Genomic DNA, 15,000 nt, shown 5'->3' on the forward strand with positions numbered 1-15,000 from the left:
TCTTCATTCTTCCTCTCTTCTATGCATCCACCCTTTCCTCCTCGTCTTCCCCAGTATTTCCCTTTTCCTCTTCCCTTTCCTCACTATATCCTTTTTCCTCCCTTCTTTTCCTCTCTAGTTACGTCTTCCTCCTTTTCATCTTCCCTCCTCATTTTCCTCCTCCATCTCTCACCATCTCCCTCTCCCCTCTTCCTTCCTCCATTTCCCTCTTTTCTTCCACTGATTTCCTCCAAGCGTCTCCTCCTTCATTCCATCTTGTCCTCCTTCCATTCCCCTCTTTCCCGTTGTCCTTCTCTATATCTTTTTTCCTCCCCCATTTCGTCTCCTGTTTTTTTCTTTTCCTCTCTCCATTCCCCTCTTGTCTTCCTTCCATTCCTCTCTTTCCGCCTTTCCTTCTTCATGTCCCCTTTCCTCCTCCATTTCATCTCCTATTTCCGTCTTTTCCTCCCTCCATTCCTCCCACCTCTTTTCCTTCTCCATACTCTTTTCCTCCTCCTTTTCATCTCCTATTTCCTCCTTTTTCTCCCTCCCTTCCTCTCCTTCCCTCCCTCCATTCTTCTTCTTCCCCTTTTCCTCTTCCATATCTCTTTTCCTCTTCCATTCCATTACCTTTTTCCTTCTTTTCCTCCCACCATTCCTCTCCCTCCTCTTTTCCTTCCCCATATCCCTTTTCCCTCTTTTCCTCCCTCCATCTCAGCCTATCTCCATTTCCTGCCTTTCCTCCGCCAGTTTCCTCCCTCCTCTCCTTTTGCTCCTTCGTCTCCCAAAGGCCTAGGCTTAGTATTGGTTATTGATGCTACGCCGCTCCCTAAACAACCCTTACGCTCCCTCTCCCTCATACGCCTCTCCTCCTTCCTTCTGTTCTCATTTTCTCTCCTCCTCCTCCTTCTTCCTCCTGTCCTTCCTTTTCTCTCTCCTCCTCCTCCTTCCTTCCTTCTTTCCTTCCTTATCTGTCGCCTCGTTCTTTTCCTTTCTTCCTTCCCTCCCAAAACTACCCTCATACGCTACCTTTCCCTCACTACGCCCCTCCTCCTTCCTTCTGTCCTTCCTTTTCCCTCTCTGCTCCTCCTTCTTCCTTCTGTCCGTCCTTTTCTCTCTCCTCATCCTCCTGCCTTCCTGTCTTCTTTCCTTCCTTATCTGTCGCATCCTTCTTCTTTCTTCCTTCCCCCAAAAACTGCCCTTACGCTCCCTCTCCCTCACTACGCCTCTCCTTCTTCCTTCTGTCCTTCCTTTTCTTTCTCCTTCTCCTCCTCCTTCCTTATGTCCTTCCTTATCTCCCTCCTCCTTCCTTCCTTCCTTCCTTCCTTATCTGTGGCCTACTCCTTTTCCTTTCTTCCTTCCCTCCCAAAACTACCATTACGCTCCCTCACCCTCACTACGCCTCTCCTCCTTCTTCCTTCTGTCCTTCCTTTTCTCTCTCCTCCTCCTTCCTTTCCTCCTTCCTTCCTTATCTTACCCCTCTCTTCTTCCTTCCTTCCTTCCTCCCAAAACTACCCTTGTGCTCCTTCCCTATCATCATCATCATCATCATCAACGTCCAGACCTTCTTCCCCACCCAAGGACGTGGTGAGGTAGGATCGAGAGAGAGAGAGAGAGAGAGAGGGGGGGGGCGGAACTATCAACAAAATGACCAGTAAAACGGGCCATTACTTTTATAAATAGCTTGGGAAAATATCTGGCTTCTAATCCCAAGCTAAACGCATTCATGGATGTATGGTATAGCTCTCTCTCTCTCTCTCTAATAATACGAAAGATTCATTATTTTTTACACTCCTAATTTTACTTCTCTTTGACAGACTCAAATAAAATAACACAAGTTTTCCAATCAATCTTTGTCATGGAATTTCTTTTACGATTCTTCTCACTTTTTTCCTGCCGGGTTCTGCTGGGGAGGGGGGGCATGAGGGGGTAGAATCTTCTTGTTTTGCTATCCACGAGAGTACATATCATGGCTTTACACTGTTTTGATTATAAACTGGTTTGAAGGAATTAAAATGTGTGTTACCGATTGCTTTCCTTCCTTTCTTACTTCGTTCCTTCATTCTTCGCTCCTCCTCCTCCTCCTCCTCTTCCTCTCGTTCCTTCCTTCCTTCCTTCCTCTTCCTTCGCCCTCTTTTACTTCTCCTTCTCCCCCCCCTTTCTGTCCCCCTCGTTCACTCCTCCTCATCATTATTGTTTCATCTTTTCCCCCATTCTTTCTGCTTGTCTTCATCATCATCATCATCGTCATCATCTACCCTTTTACTCCCCCCCTCTTCTTTTCTACCTCTGTTTTCCCTCTATCTCCCTCTTTCCCTTCTCTCTTTCTCTTCCCCTTCCTTTATCAACATCTCCTCCTCCTCCTCCTCCTCTTCCTCCTCTTTTTCTACCTCTTCTTCTCGTTTCCTCTCTCCACCCCTCTTTCTGTCACCCCTCCTCCCTTCCTCTTTCTCCTCTCCCACCTTTTCCCTCTCTCTGTCTCTCCCCCTCCTCCCTTCTCTCTCTCTCTTATCTCCCCTCTTTCGCCTCATATCTCTTCCTCCTTATCTCCCCTTTTAACGCCTCTGTCCTCTTTCTCAGTTCTCTTTCCCCTTTTCCTTTATTCCTTCCTTTTCTCCCCGTCTTTAGTTCATTCTCCTTTGCATATTTCGTTTCGGGATGTTGTGTATATTTTATTTTCATTCATTCCTCGTGTATTTTCTCTTTAGATCTTGCATTTCTTCCTTCCCTGTCTCCTTCCTTCCTTCCTTCCCTTTTGCCTTCCTTCCTTCCTTCTTCTCCTCCTCCTCCTCTTCCGCATCGTCATCAGCAGCAGCAACAGCAGCAGCAGCTTCATCATCATCATCATCATTTCCTCTCCTCTCCTCGCCTCCTCCTCTCCTCTCTTCTCTTCTCTTCCCCTCCTCTTCTCTCCTCTCCTCTCCAATTCACCCTCCCACCCATTACACAGCAACCCTCTCTACCCAATCTCTAAATCCTATATGCCTAAGACCGTCCTTCCTTTCTCCTTATCACTCCCAGACCTATTTAGTATTGTCTTTCTTCCTTCTTTATTCCCCTCCTCTTCCTACTTTCTTCCTTCACTGCTTCCTTCTCCTTCCCCTCCTCTTTTTTCTCCCTACTCTTCTTAATTTTCTCTCGCTCCTCTCCTTTCCTTCCTCCTTGTCATCCTCTGTTTTTTTTTTCCTTTTTTGTTTTCTCTTCCTCCTCGTCCTCCTCCTCCTTCTTGGTCTTCTTCTTCTTCGTCTCCTCCTCCTCCTCCTCCTCCTCCTCCTCCTCCTCTCCCCATATCCCTCTACCCATTACATAACCCTCCCCCCTTCTAACAATCCCCAATTTCCATATGCCTAAGACTATCATTCCATTCCCCTTATCTCTGTGCCAGGCCTATTTAGTACTCTTATTCTCCTATCTCCCTCCTCCTTTCTCTTTCTTTTTAGCTTCTTCCTTTTTCTCCTCTTCCTCGTCCTCCTCCTCGTCCTCCTCCTCCTCCTCCTCCTCTTCCTTGAGTCTTCATCCTCCTCCTTCTGTTAGTTCCTTGAGTCTTTGTCTCCTTCCTGTTCATGATTTCTTCCCTTTTCTTTTCTTCCTAGCTGTGCAGTGTGTAGCTTCCACGTTATGTCCACAGACTTCCCATTAACTCAATGTAACTGGTTTATAATGTCATGCCGTAACTATTATTTTATTTGTTTACTTTCTCTTTCAGGTTACTCTATCGGGTAGCTTATAGATAAAGTATTATAGAATGTGACTTTTCCTTTCCAGTGTTTCCTATAAAATTTCCATGTCAGTTTTTCCATGCTGCATGGTGGTTTTTCTCACTTTTTCCTGGAGGGTTTGGTGGTGGGGGGAGCCTTCTTGCTTTACTATCCTTATCCTTCAACATGTAGAGTTAGATCTTGTAGTCATAGTTTTCTCTAACAAGCAGCCTCGAAAGGACCATAAGGTCTGTTGCTGTTTGCTTTCCTGTGTAATCCTGTGTAATCCTTCCTTGTTCCTCCTCCTCCTCCTCCTTCTCCTCCTCCTCCTTGTAGCCTTCTTCTTTCTCCTCTTCCTCTTCCTAGTTTGTATATTTTTGCTCCTGTTCGTAATTTCTTCAGTCTTATCTCCTTCCTGCATTCTTCCCTACAGGTTTTTCTTCTTCTTCCTCCTCCTCCTCCTGCTCCTCCTCCTCCTCCTCCTCCTCCTGGGGACAGAGAACAGTTTTTTTTCTTTAATATTTCACTGATCATCCACTCAACTCACCAACATGTCATAAAAACACCCCTCTAATACCATCACGCCACTCATAAGAAAAACAGTCCTGGCATGTAGTCAGTATGGACGGAGGGTATTAGCGCCGAATTGGTGACATGTGAAAGTGTTTGGCAAGCAGGAGGAGGTCTTGAGGAACTGGGTGTTAATTTTATCCTCCAGTTGGATTCACACACACACACACACACACACACACAGACTGAGAAAGCAGCCCCATGTCTAAGAAAACTGCAAGTACTCTTTTCTCTTTCATCACATTAAATTTAGTCTCACCCCTCCACCATTACCATCTCCCCTTCATTACTCTCACCTCACCAGCCCCCCCTCCCCCCATAACACCCCTACACCACTACCATCGTCCCTTCACCACTCACACCCCCACCAGCTCCCCCCCCCTCCATAACACCCCTCCACCCTTACCATCTTCCCTTCACCACTCACACCTCCACCAGACCCCCTCCCTCCATAACGCCCCTCCACCATTACCACCTTCCCTTCATCAGTCTAACCCCACCAGCTCCCCACTCCCTCCAAAACACCCCTCCACCATTACCGTCACCCCCACCAACTCCCCCTCCCCCCATTACACCCCTCCACCATTACCACCTTCCCATCACCACTCACACCCCCACCAGCTCCCCCTCCCTTCATAACCACACGTATTGGCACCCTCCCCTCGTTATTTCCTCTCAGTTCTCATGGCTAGTGTGGAATGTGTGTTGTTGGCGAGTGACTGGACAACGCACTCTAGTTGCGAAAGTCACGCTGATTCACTCCTCCCCCTCCTCTTGTCACTCTCACTATCTTAGGCAACGCTGTCACATATTTTAAGTGCAATAGACAGAGATAGATAGGTAGAAAGACAGACAGACAAACAGACAGGTAGACACTAACTAACAAGACTACGGTGGGTGGGTGGGTCTCTCTCTCTCTCTCTCTTTCTCTCTCTCTCTCTCTCAGTATTTCCCCTTTCCTCCTTACATTAAAAAGAGAGAAAAAAAAAGAAAGCATCCTATCCATTTAGAAGGCTTACTCACTACATACCCACTTCAAGGCCTCCTCCACCGCTCGTCACGCTGGCTATCCCATTGTCCAACGCCGCTTCTAGTCAGTGGCTTCAGCAGTATTGTTCTTTTATAACACCCTCAATTGTTCTTTCTTGTTTATGGCCTGTGAGTGTTCCAGCATTCCTACGTGTTTGTATGCCTACCTTCCCTTGTCATTGTTTTTATCTGTTTGTCCCTTTGAACACACACACACACACACACACACACACACACACACACACACACACACACACACACACACACACACACACACACACACACACACACACACACATATTCTCTCTCTCTCTCTCTCTCTAATCACACAAGAACGACCTATTGTGAAGGATTTACTATCCCGCACAAAGAGGAACTGATGTATTTCCCTTTATATTGAACGTCTTTATGCCTTTTAGAGAGAGAGAGAGAGCACCCAATCCTCTCTGCCAGTAACCCAGGATGGTGAAAATAGACCTCATTTGTAGGTTGATTCTCTCTCTCTCTCTTTCTCTCTCCCTCCTCCTTCCCCCTCCCTCTCCGTCCTAGCAAGCATTGGCGGGATACGCATTGGTTTTTAGCCCATTAGTAAAATCACCCTTGCATTTATTATTAGGATTTTAGTCATCAGTCGTCATCAATCATCATCAGTCACCAGTCAGTCATCAGTCAGTCATCACTCATCATCAGTGTTTATCATCAATCAGTCATCAATCATCAGTCATCAGTGTTTATCATCAATCAGTCATCAATCATCAGTCATCAGTGTTTATCATCAATCAGTCATCAATCATCAGTCATCAGTGTTTATCTTCAATCAGTCATCAATCATCATCAGTGTTTATCATCAATCAATCATCGTTCATCAATCATCAATCATCAGTCACCAATCATCAGTCATCAATCATCATTAGGGTTTATCATCAATTAGTCATCAGTCAGTCAATCACCAATCATCATTATTATTTTCCAGATGTTACGAATGGAAGAGGATTTATATATACAACTTAAAATTTCAGAATGTTTGTAAATATAGACTTGCTTTACCAGACCTTATCAAAGCCCTCCACAATACCCCCAATGCTCTCCTTTTCACTCTCTCCCTCGCCCTATCAGCTCCCGTGGCTAACTTATGAGAGAGAGAGAGAGAGAGAGAGAGAGAGAGAGAGGGGGTGGAGGTGGGGGGGGGAAAGAATGGTTTGAATTGGATTGGAAATTATTTTATGGATCATTTTCATCTCTCTCTCTCTCTCTCTCTCTCTCTCTCTCTCTCTCTCTCTCTCTCTCTCTCTCTCTCTCTCCTTTCGTACCTTTCTCCCTTTCTCCCTACCTCCCATTCTACCCCTCTCTCCCCACCTGTCTCTGCTTTCCCCCCCTGCCCTCTTCCCTCCTTATCTTCCTACTGTGCTCCCTCCCTCGAGAGACGGAGGGGAGAAAGAAAAAAAGTGGGAGACCTAGAAGAGGGGGATTTAGAGAAATAAGAGAAGAAGAGAGGGGGAGAGGGGAAGGAAGAGTGGTAGAGGGAAGGAGGGAGGAAGATTAGGAAAGGGAAGGGAAGGACAACTGAGAGAGGGAGGGGGAGGAAGAGAAGTGGAAGGAGGGGGAAGAGGAAGAGAAGGAGGAGGAAGGGAGATGGAAGGGGAGGAAGGGAGATGGAAGGGGAGGAAGGAAGATGGAAGGAGAGGATGGGAAAAGGAGGGGGAGGGAGTTTCATGTTACTAAGGGGATGCGGGGATTTGGAAGTCCATTCATAAAGTTAGTTATACCCGTGTGTCTGTGTGGTCTGTGTAACTCTGCAACACACACACACACACACACACACACACACACAGAATCAGGTACGCACGCACACATACCAGTCCCATTGTGTGGTCTCTGCAACACAGACACACACACATACACACACACACACACAAAAGGAGAGAGAGAGAGAGAGAGAGAGAGAGAGAGAGAGAGAGAGAGTTAATTACAGGGAACGTGACCATTGAACTTGTGGGACTTCACCGTGGACAGCCTCTTGAGATTGCAGTCAGGGCAAGTGGGTGGCAGTGTACCTTATAGACGCACTTTAGCACACCCAGGCTTCTATGACTCACTGGTAGATGAATAAAATTGTCTGGGGTTAGCTGGAATATAATGAAAAAAATCCTGAAGGCATTACACACACACACACACACACACACACACACACACACACACACACACACACACACACACACACACACACACACACACACACACACACACACACACACATCAGTCCCATAGTGTGGTCTCTGCAACACACACGCGCACACACACACACACACACACACACACACACACACACACACATCAGTCCCATAGTGTGGTCTCTGCAACACACACACACACACACACACACACACACACACACACACACACACACACACACACACACACAACAATACAATCGCTGAGTGTACTAATGTGTTTTTTCCTTTTTATCACAGCAGTGAGGAGATACGGCAGAGTCTGGACGTGTTGGACAGGATCCTCTCAGAGTTTGATGATATCGAGACTGACACCAACGAGGAGGGGGGTGTGCCGCCCCCCTGCCCCACCTCAGAGGATACCCCAGACCCCCCAGAGCCACCTCCAGTAGACCGCTCCCTCAAGCCCAGAGACCCCCCAGCCCCAGCCCCGCCAGACCTTCCCAGAAAGACCCGCGTTCCCCGCCCTGGGTCTGGCAGCTCCTCCCCCTCCAGTCATGAATACCAGGAGATTAATTCTGACGTATGTGGGGGCCATTCGCCCCCAGAGGCCCCCGAACCTATTACTTCCCCCACGGGGCGACGCCAGATGTCAGAGGAAAGAGCACGAAGGCATGATGATGAAGGACGTCGACACGATGAAGGGAGACGACAACCCCGACGACAGCGTAGTGAGGAAGGTCGAGCACGACGAAACGACATGTCCTCCAGCTCAGGTGACCTTGGCCCACCCCGTGCACGTGCCCCACGTGACCACAGCCGGGGGCGTGGACGGGAGGGGCGGGAGCAGCGGCACCTGCGGAAGAGCCGATCAGGAGACGTGGAGGCACGGCGGCCACAGGATCCCGGACGACGGCGTTCACGGTCGTCCGATAGACTGCTGGACCACCCCGCCCCCCCACACCACATGTACCACCCACCCCTGTACGACCCCAGCATGATGGACACCAGTATGATGGACCCAGCCATGATGGACCCGCGCCTCATGGACCCACGCCTTCTGGACCCCCGGTATATAGACGAGCCTTACCCCATCCCACAGGACCCTGGGCCGTTCCCACACCTAATGAGGTACCCCGCTGTACCCCACCCAGGCCCCTTGTCCCCCGGCAGCCTCTCACCTGGGGCTCTGTCCCCTATACCACCGGGAGCCCCAATGGGACCGCCTTTCTTGCCTATAGACTACCCCCCATACGCCATGTACCCTTATGACCAGGGGTACCTAGTCGACCCCACGCTGGGACCAGACCCATCCCTCTTGGGGCCTCTACCCCACCACCTGCCACCACAGCCGTATCCCCCTGACTACCCCCTGTACTACGGGCCCCCCCTGCCACCCCCGTCAATGATGCCAGGCATGTGGGGGGCCAGCCCGCGGCCGCACCCTGACTGGCCACCCCCATCACCGGAGCAAGCAAGGCGCGCCATACACAGCATGGTCAGGTGGGTCTTACTATTATTTTATTTTAACATCAAGAGGCCTGTTGTGGGTGGTGTAGGAGGCTTTGCAGCACCTCTCCCTTAGTGATTTATTTGGCATGTTATATGGTCTGTGTCATAGCTCCTCTTCCTAAGTGATTTAATTTGTATATTACACGTTTTTATCATCTTTGGTACTGAGGCAAACTACTATGTCATTGTAAAAACGATATAAAATAGAATATGTAGGTGTAATAGGCATAATAAACCTCCTATAATGATGTACTACGAAGCTTCCTGTACCACTTCGAACAGAAACCTAAATTACAACATGGTAATTTTCATCATATTGTAGTTTTAAAATGTTATGAGTAAAAAATATCCTTCAGTAACCCTTTTACCACAGATCGCACAGTATTTTATGAGTTAAAGACAAGGATAGTACAGCAGGTAAGTAGAATAAACTGAAGATAAGAAAAAATAAAGAAAAACAGTGCGTGATGGCGGTGGAGATTTTAATGGGCCGTAGAAACAGTGACATGGAGCGACATGGAGGCGATTTGTTTGTGGCCACCCCTTACGGGATTAAGGCGTCTGGCAATAGATAGAGATAGATAGGCTGACACGCCCCTAGGAAGCACTCTCGCACTTGACTTGGCTCGCGTAATCCCCTCCATGTAAACAATGCGTAACTATGGCAACCGTGTACAGCCTCCCATCACTGCTTGCTGGTAGGTATGTGTTTATGAATGTGCGGTTTGTGTGTCTGTCAGTTTACCGATCTGTCTATCTATCTATCTATCTGTCTATCTGTCTGTTATTTGTCTATCTATGTGTCTGTCTATCTATCTATCTATCTGTCTGTATATCTGTCTTATTTGTCTATCTATGTGTCTGTCTATCTATGTCTGTCACTTTATCGATCTATGTGTCTGTCTGTCTGTCTGTGTCTATTATTTGCCTATCTATCTGTCTATCTATCTCTATCAATCTATATATCTGTCTATTATTTGTCTGTCTATCCATCTGTCTGTCTGTCCGTATATCTGTCTATCTATCTGTCTATCCGTCTGTCTACTTACGAATGTATTTTTGGTACGGGATAGGGATATTTTTCAGGCAATAGCATGGATTAGATAAGGCAGTGGATATTCACACGTCCCTCATTTCCCTTCCTATCCACCGAAAGGGGGAAGGTGGACTGCAGGAGAGGGCTAACTTCGGCATGCAGTCCCTAGGCATGTTTAGGGAGAGAGAGGGAGAGAGACACACACACACACACACACACACACACACACACACACACACACACACACACACACACACACAGAAGCAACAGTGTGTAAGCTTCAGACTAGTTGCGTATATTTTGGAGGGAGAGAGAGAGAGAGAGAGAGAGAGAGAGAGAGAGAGAGAGAGAGAGAGAGAACTAGCACTGATTAAGTTTCAGACGTTGCGTATAAAAGAAAGCAAACAGCAACAGTCCTTATGGTGATGTGTGTGTGTGTGTGTGTGTGTGTGTGTGTGTGAGAGAGAAAGAGAGAGTCAGAAGCAGCACTGTGTTTAGTTTCAGATTAGCTGCGTATTTTTGGTGGGTGAGTTATTTTTCGCGGCGTGGGTGGATGCGTGTACCACTGATGACCGTACAACTCTGCGTTACTCTGGCGTATTGATCCTTGATGCTGGGGGGGGGGGGATGCGTAGGTGGCGCGTGAATGAGAGAGAGAGAGAGAGAGAGAGAGAGAGAGAGAGAGAACCTGTGTTTGCTTGTGTCTGAGTACATGTTTTTGTGTATCTGTGTCTGGGGGAGGAAAGGCGGAGAGAGAGAGAGAGAGAGAGAGAGAGAGAGAGCTGTGGTGAATGGTTTCGTAAGTGTGGTGAGAGGTGATTAAAGGAGGCGGTGGAGACAGAGAGAGACAGAGAGAGCGAGAGAGAGATAGTGTGTGTGTGTGTGTGTGTGTGTGTGTGTGTGTGTGTGTGTGTGTGTGTCCCTATAAGCAATGGTAAAAGTCCCTTCATGTACACCAATTCATTCTTATTTCCAAACGATTAAATTAACCTCAGAAAAACACTCTCATCGAAGTGGCAGTTAAAAAAAAAAATATATATTGAAGGCGTTAAGGAAGAGTTCTAACGAGAAGGGTGTATGCGAGTGAGGTGGAGGGGGGAAGTGAAAGGGGGAGGCCGAGGATGAGATGGGGGGATGGAGTGGAGAGGTATATGATGAAGGGGGGCGTGAGCTGGGAGCAAGGCAGTGAAGTGGTATTGGACAGGGGCGACGTGGAGGCTATTTGTTTGTGGCCACCCCTTAGAGGATTGCGGCGTCTGGCAAGAGATAAAGACAGAAAGGAGTAAAGATAAAGAGAAATTAAGTCCAAAGTCTAAAGAAATTGTGTTTATAGACTCGCTGCATTCAAGCTCACAGAATCCAATTTCCAACACAGAAAGGATAGATAGTAGGGTAGATAGACAGGGCGTAGGTGGTGGGTGGTGAAGGGGATGAAGATGGGAGTGGTGGTAGTGATGGTAATGAGGGAGGTCGATAGAGAGGTGGAGGGGAGCGACGTAGGTGGTGATGATGGTGGTGGTGGTGGTGGTGATTATGATGATTGGAGGGGAATGAAGTTGGTGCTGATGATAGTGGTGGTGGTGGTGGTGGTGGAGGTGGTTATGATGATGATGATGATGATGACTGATGATTGTAATGAAGATAATGGTGATGATGATGCAGGAGGAGGATGTGAAGGGGAGTGAAGTTGGTGGAGGTGGTGGTGGTGATAATGCTGGTGATGATGATGATGATGACTGATGATTGTAATGATGATAATAGTGATGATGATGCAGGAGGAGGATACAGATAATAGTGATAAAAAGATAATTGTAATGATGATGATAATGAAGATACTAATAATGATGATGATGATTGTGTAGCACTGATAACCCTTGGGAAGGCCATTAAAGGCAGTATTTACCCTTTGCATTACCTTAATTGGGGATCCCGCAGCCCGGCCAAAGAGAACTGAGAGGGTTAAGGAAGGAGGGAAGCAGAGGAGAGGAGGAAATGAGAGTGGAGGAAAAGGGTAAGGAGGAGAGGAGGGGAGAAGCGAAGAGATAGAAGTAGGAGAGGACGAAATGAGAGAGGAGGAAAGAGGTGAAGCGATAGATGGAGGAGAGGAGGAAATGAGAGTAGAGGAAAAGGGTGAGGAGGGAAGAGGTGAAGAGATGGAAGGAGGAGAAGAGGGTGAGGTGAAGAGGTGGATGGAGGAGAGGAGGGGAGAGGAGGATATGAGAGAGAAGGAAAGAGGTGAAGAGACTGATAAGGATAGGAAGGGAGAGGAGGAAATGGGAGTGGAGGCCATGGGTAGGGACGAAAGGTGAGGTGAAGAGGGGAGAGGTGAAAGGTAAGAAAGTAAAGAGAGGAGAGGAGTGGAGAGAAGAGTAGAGGGATGAGAAGGGAGGAAGACAGGCGGGGAAAGGAGAAGAGAGGAGAGAAAGGTTGAGGAATGAGAAGAGGGGAAGAGAGAAGAAAAGAGAGAGGAGAGGAGAGGAAGAGAAGGTATTGGGATGGGAGAGAGGGGGAGGAAGGGAGAGAAGCACAAAGAGAGGAAAGGAGAGGAATAGGAAATGAAGGGAAAAGGAAGGAGAGGAGAGGAAAGGAAGATAGGGAGGAAAAAGAAATGGAAGGATAGGAATAACTGGAGAGAGAGAGAGAGAGAGAGAGAGAGAGAGAGAGAGAGAGAGAGAGAGAGGACACCCGACAAGTTCTTCCCAAAAGTACCTGATCAACCAGACTCCTCATGTACTCTCTCTCTCTCTCTCTCTCTCCACCAAAAAGGAATATCGAGAGAAATTGGCAGAAAGAGAGGAGGGGAGAGGAAATAAGAGGAACAGTAAGAAGAAGAATTAAAGTAGAAGGAAGAAGAGGTAGAAGAGAAGGAAGATCTGAGGCGTAGTGAGGAAGGAAAGGAACGAGGGAAGGAGAGAGGTAGGAGGGTAAGAAGGAGAGGAGGAAAGGAGGGAGAGAATCATTATGTGGGGAAAAATGCGAAAAGGATGGGAGAGGAAGCCACGTGTATGGAAGAGAGAGAGAGAGAGAGAGAGAGAGAGAGAGAGAGAGAGAGAGAGAGAGAGAGAGAGAGAGAGAGAGGTATGGAAAGATAGGAGAGAAAGTCAATAAGCGGAGAAAGACTAAGTTTGTATAAAGAAATCAAGAACCCAAATAGATAGGCTGATAGATAGATAGATAGGTATATAGATAGATAGATAGACAGGTAGATAGACAGACAGACACATGGACATAGATAAATAGACAAATAGATAGAGAGGTAAGTAGATAGATAGAAAAATACAGAGATAGGCAGGTAGGCAGGTTGACAGGTATATGGGCAAATTTACGATAGACAGACAGACTAGATAGATAGATAGCAAAACCACACAGACCATTGAGAAATTCAGAAGACAGGGATAAAAACGACAGAATGAAAAACTGAACAGGAAGGAGAACCGAAAGACAAGAATGAAGTGAAGGGAGACGAAGAAAATTAAGAGAGAGAGAGACGAACGTAGAGGAAAGCGGAGGGAGTGATGAGGGAAGTAAATTTATTCGTGGAGGGGAGAGAAGAGAGAGAATTTTATGATGATGGAGGGAGGGAGGGAGACGGAGAGGGAAGGAGGGAGAGAGGCAGGGAGGGAAGGAAGTTTTGATGGAGGGAGGGAGGTATAAAATGGTTTTGATGGAGGGGAGGGAGGAATTGCGGAGGGAGGGAAGGAAGGAAGTTAATGGAGAGAGAGACAGAGAGAGAGAGAGAGAGGGGGGGGTTAACTAGGAACCAAGGAGATTCAATTATAAAATACAGGTGTATAAAGGTGTAATTAGATATATACCCTTACAGTCTATCGGCTTCCCAAGGTTTATGAGGTATTGGGGTTCGATACTCTCTCTCTCTCTCTCTCTCTCTCTCTCATTATTTTTCCTCCTTCCATCCCCTTTCCTCCAAATATTGTCCCAGCATTCTTCTCTAACATTTTCTCCCTCCCTTCCCTCCAGTCTTCTTGCCCTAAAACTTTTTTCTTGTTCCTCCTCCCCTCCTCCTTCCCATCTGTCTCTTCCCCTCCTTCTCTCCCCTTCCTCCTCTCCCTTTCTTTCTCCCTCCCTCATCCCCGTCCCGGCTTCGCTTCCCTTCCCATTCCATTTCCTTCGCATTCCCCCTCCCTTCATCTCATTCCCCTCTCTCCGTTTTTTCACTTCATCCATTCTCCTTTCCTGTGCCCCCTCCCTTCTGTTACCCTCCTTTCCTCCCTTCCCCTCTTTTCTCCCCTCTCCACCCCTACCATTCACTTTTCTCCCCCTCCTCCCTTTTCTCATCCGTTCTTCATTATCGTCCTCATCTCCTGTTTTTTCTTCTTCCATCCCATTATTTCTTATCTCAGCACCTCTTTTTCAGCTCTGTGTGTGTGTGTGTGTGTGTGTGTGTGTGTGTGTGTGTCGCTATCTTTGTGTCAGTCAGTCAGTGTACAACCAGCCTGCCCACATGTTCAATATCTTCTCCACCCCTCACCCACACCTCCCTACACCTGCCCACACCCACCTACACACACCTACACCTACCCACACCCTCAGCATCTCTCCACCCCTCATCCACACCTCCCTACACCTACCCACACTTACCCATACCTTCAACATCTCTTCTCCACCCCTCACCCACACCTCCCTACATCCACCTACACTCCCACCACCCATTTACACACACCTACACACACCCACACCAACTCACACCCTCAATATCTCTTCACCCCTCACCCACACCTCCCAACACCCACCCACACCTACCCACACCCTCAGTATCTCTTCCCCACACCTCCCTACACCCACCTACACACACCCACAACTCCAAGACAGCACAAGGACAATCTGTGGTAAGGGGGGGACTGCTCTAGTTGGATTAAAGAGCATGACATTGACTATCTGGGCACGTCCTCTGCAGGGAAAGGAAAATGGAGTGACGGATGCTTGTGGTGGTGACTGTGGTTATGGTAGTTGTGGTTGTGGTTGTTATGGGTGGGATGGTGGTGAT

At 47.8% G+C, this 15,000-nt stretch overlaps 1 protein-coding gene across 1 annotated transcript in view; it reads left to right on the plus strand.

The window, feature by feature from the left end:
* The window catches only part of LOC145409537 (uncharacterized), a 262,433-nt gene that overhangs the window by 55,763 nt on the left and 191,670 nt on the right, over positions 1 to 15,000 (plus strand). Inside the window, exon 2 of the mRNA XM_080279926.1 lies at positions 7,748 to 8,950. Within this exon, the coding sequence (XP_080136052.1) occupies positions 7,748 to 8,950 (1,203 nt within the window). The remainder of the gene's footprint in view (positions 1 to 7,747; positions 8,951 to 15,000) is intronic.

Source organism: Coenobita brevimanus, chromosome 81 (assembly GCF_032717465.1).
Source record: "Coenobita brevimanus isolate Jiangsu-jjx chromosome 81, ASM3271746v2, whole genome shotgun sequence".
Classification (NCBI taxonomy): domain Eukaryota; kingdom Metazoa; phylum Arthropoda; class Malacostraca; order Decapoda; family Coenobitidae; genus Coenobita; species Coenobita brevimanus.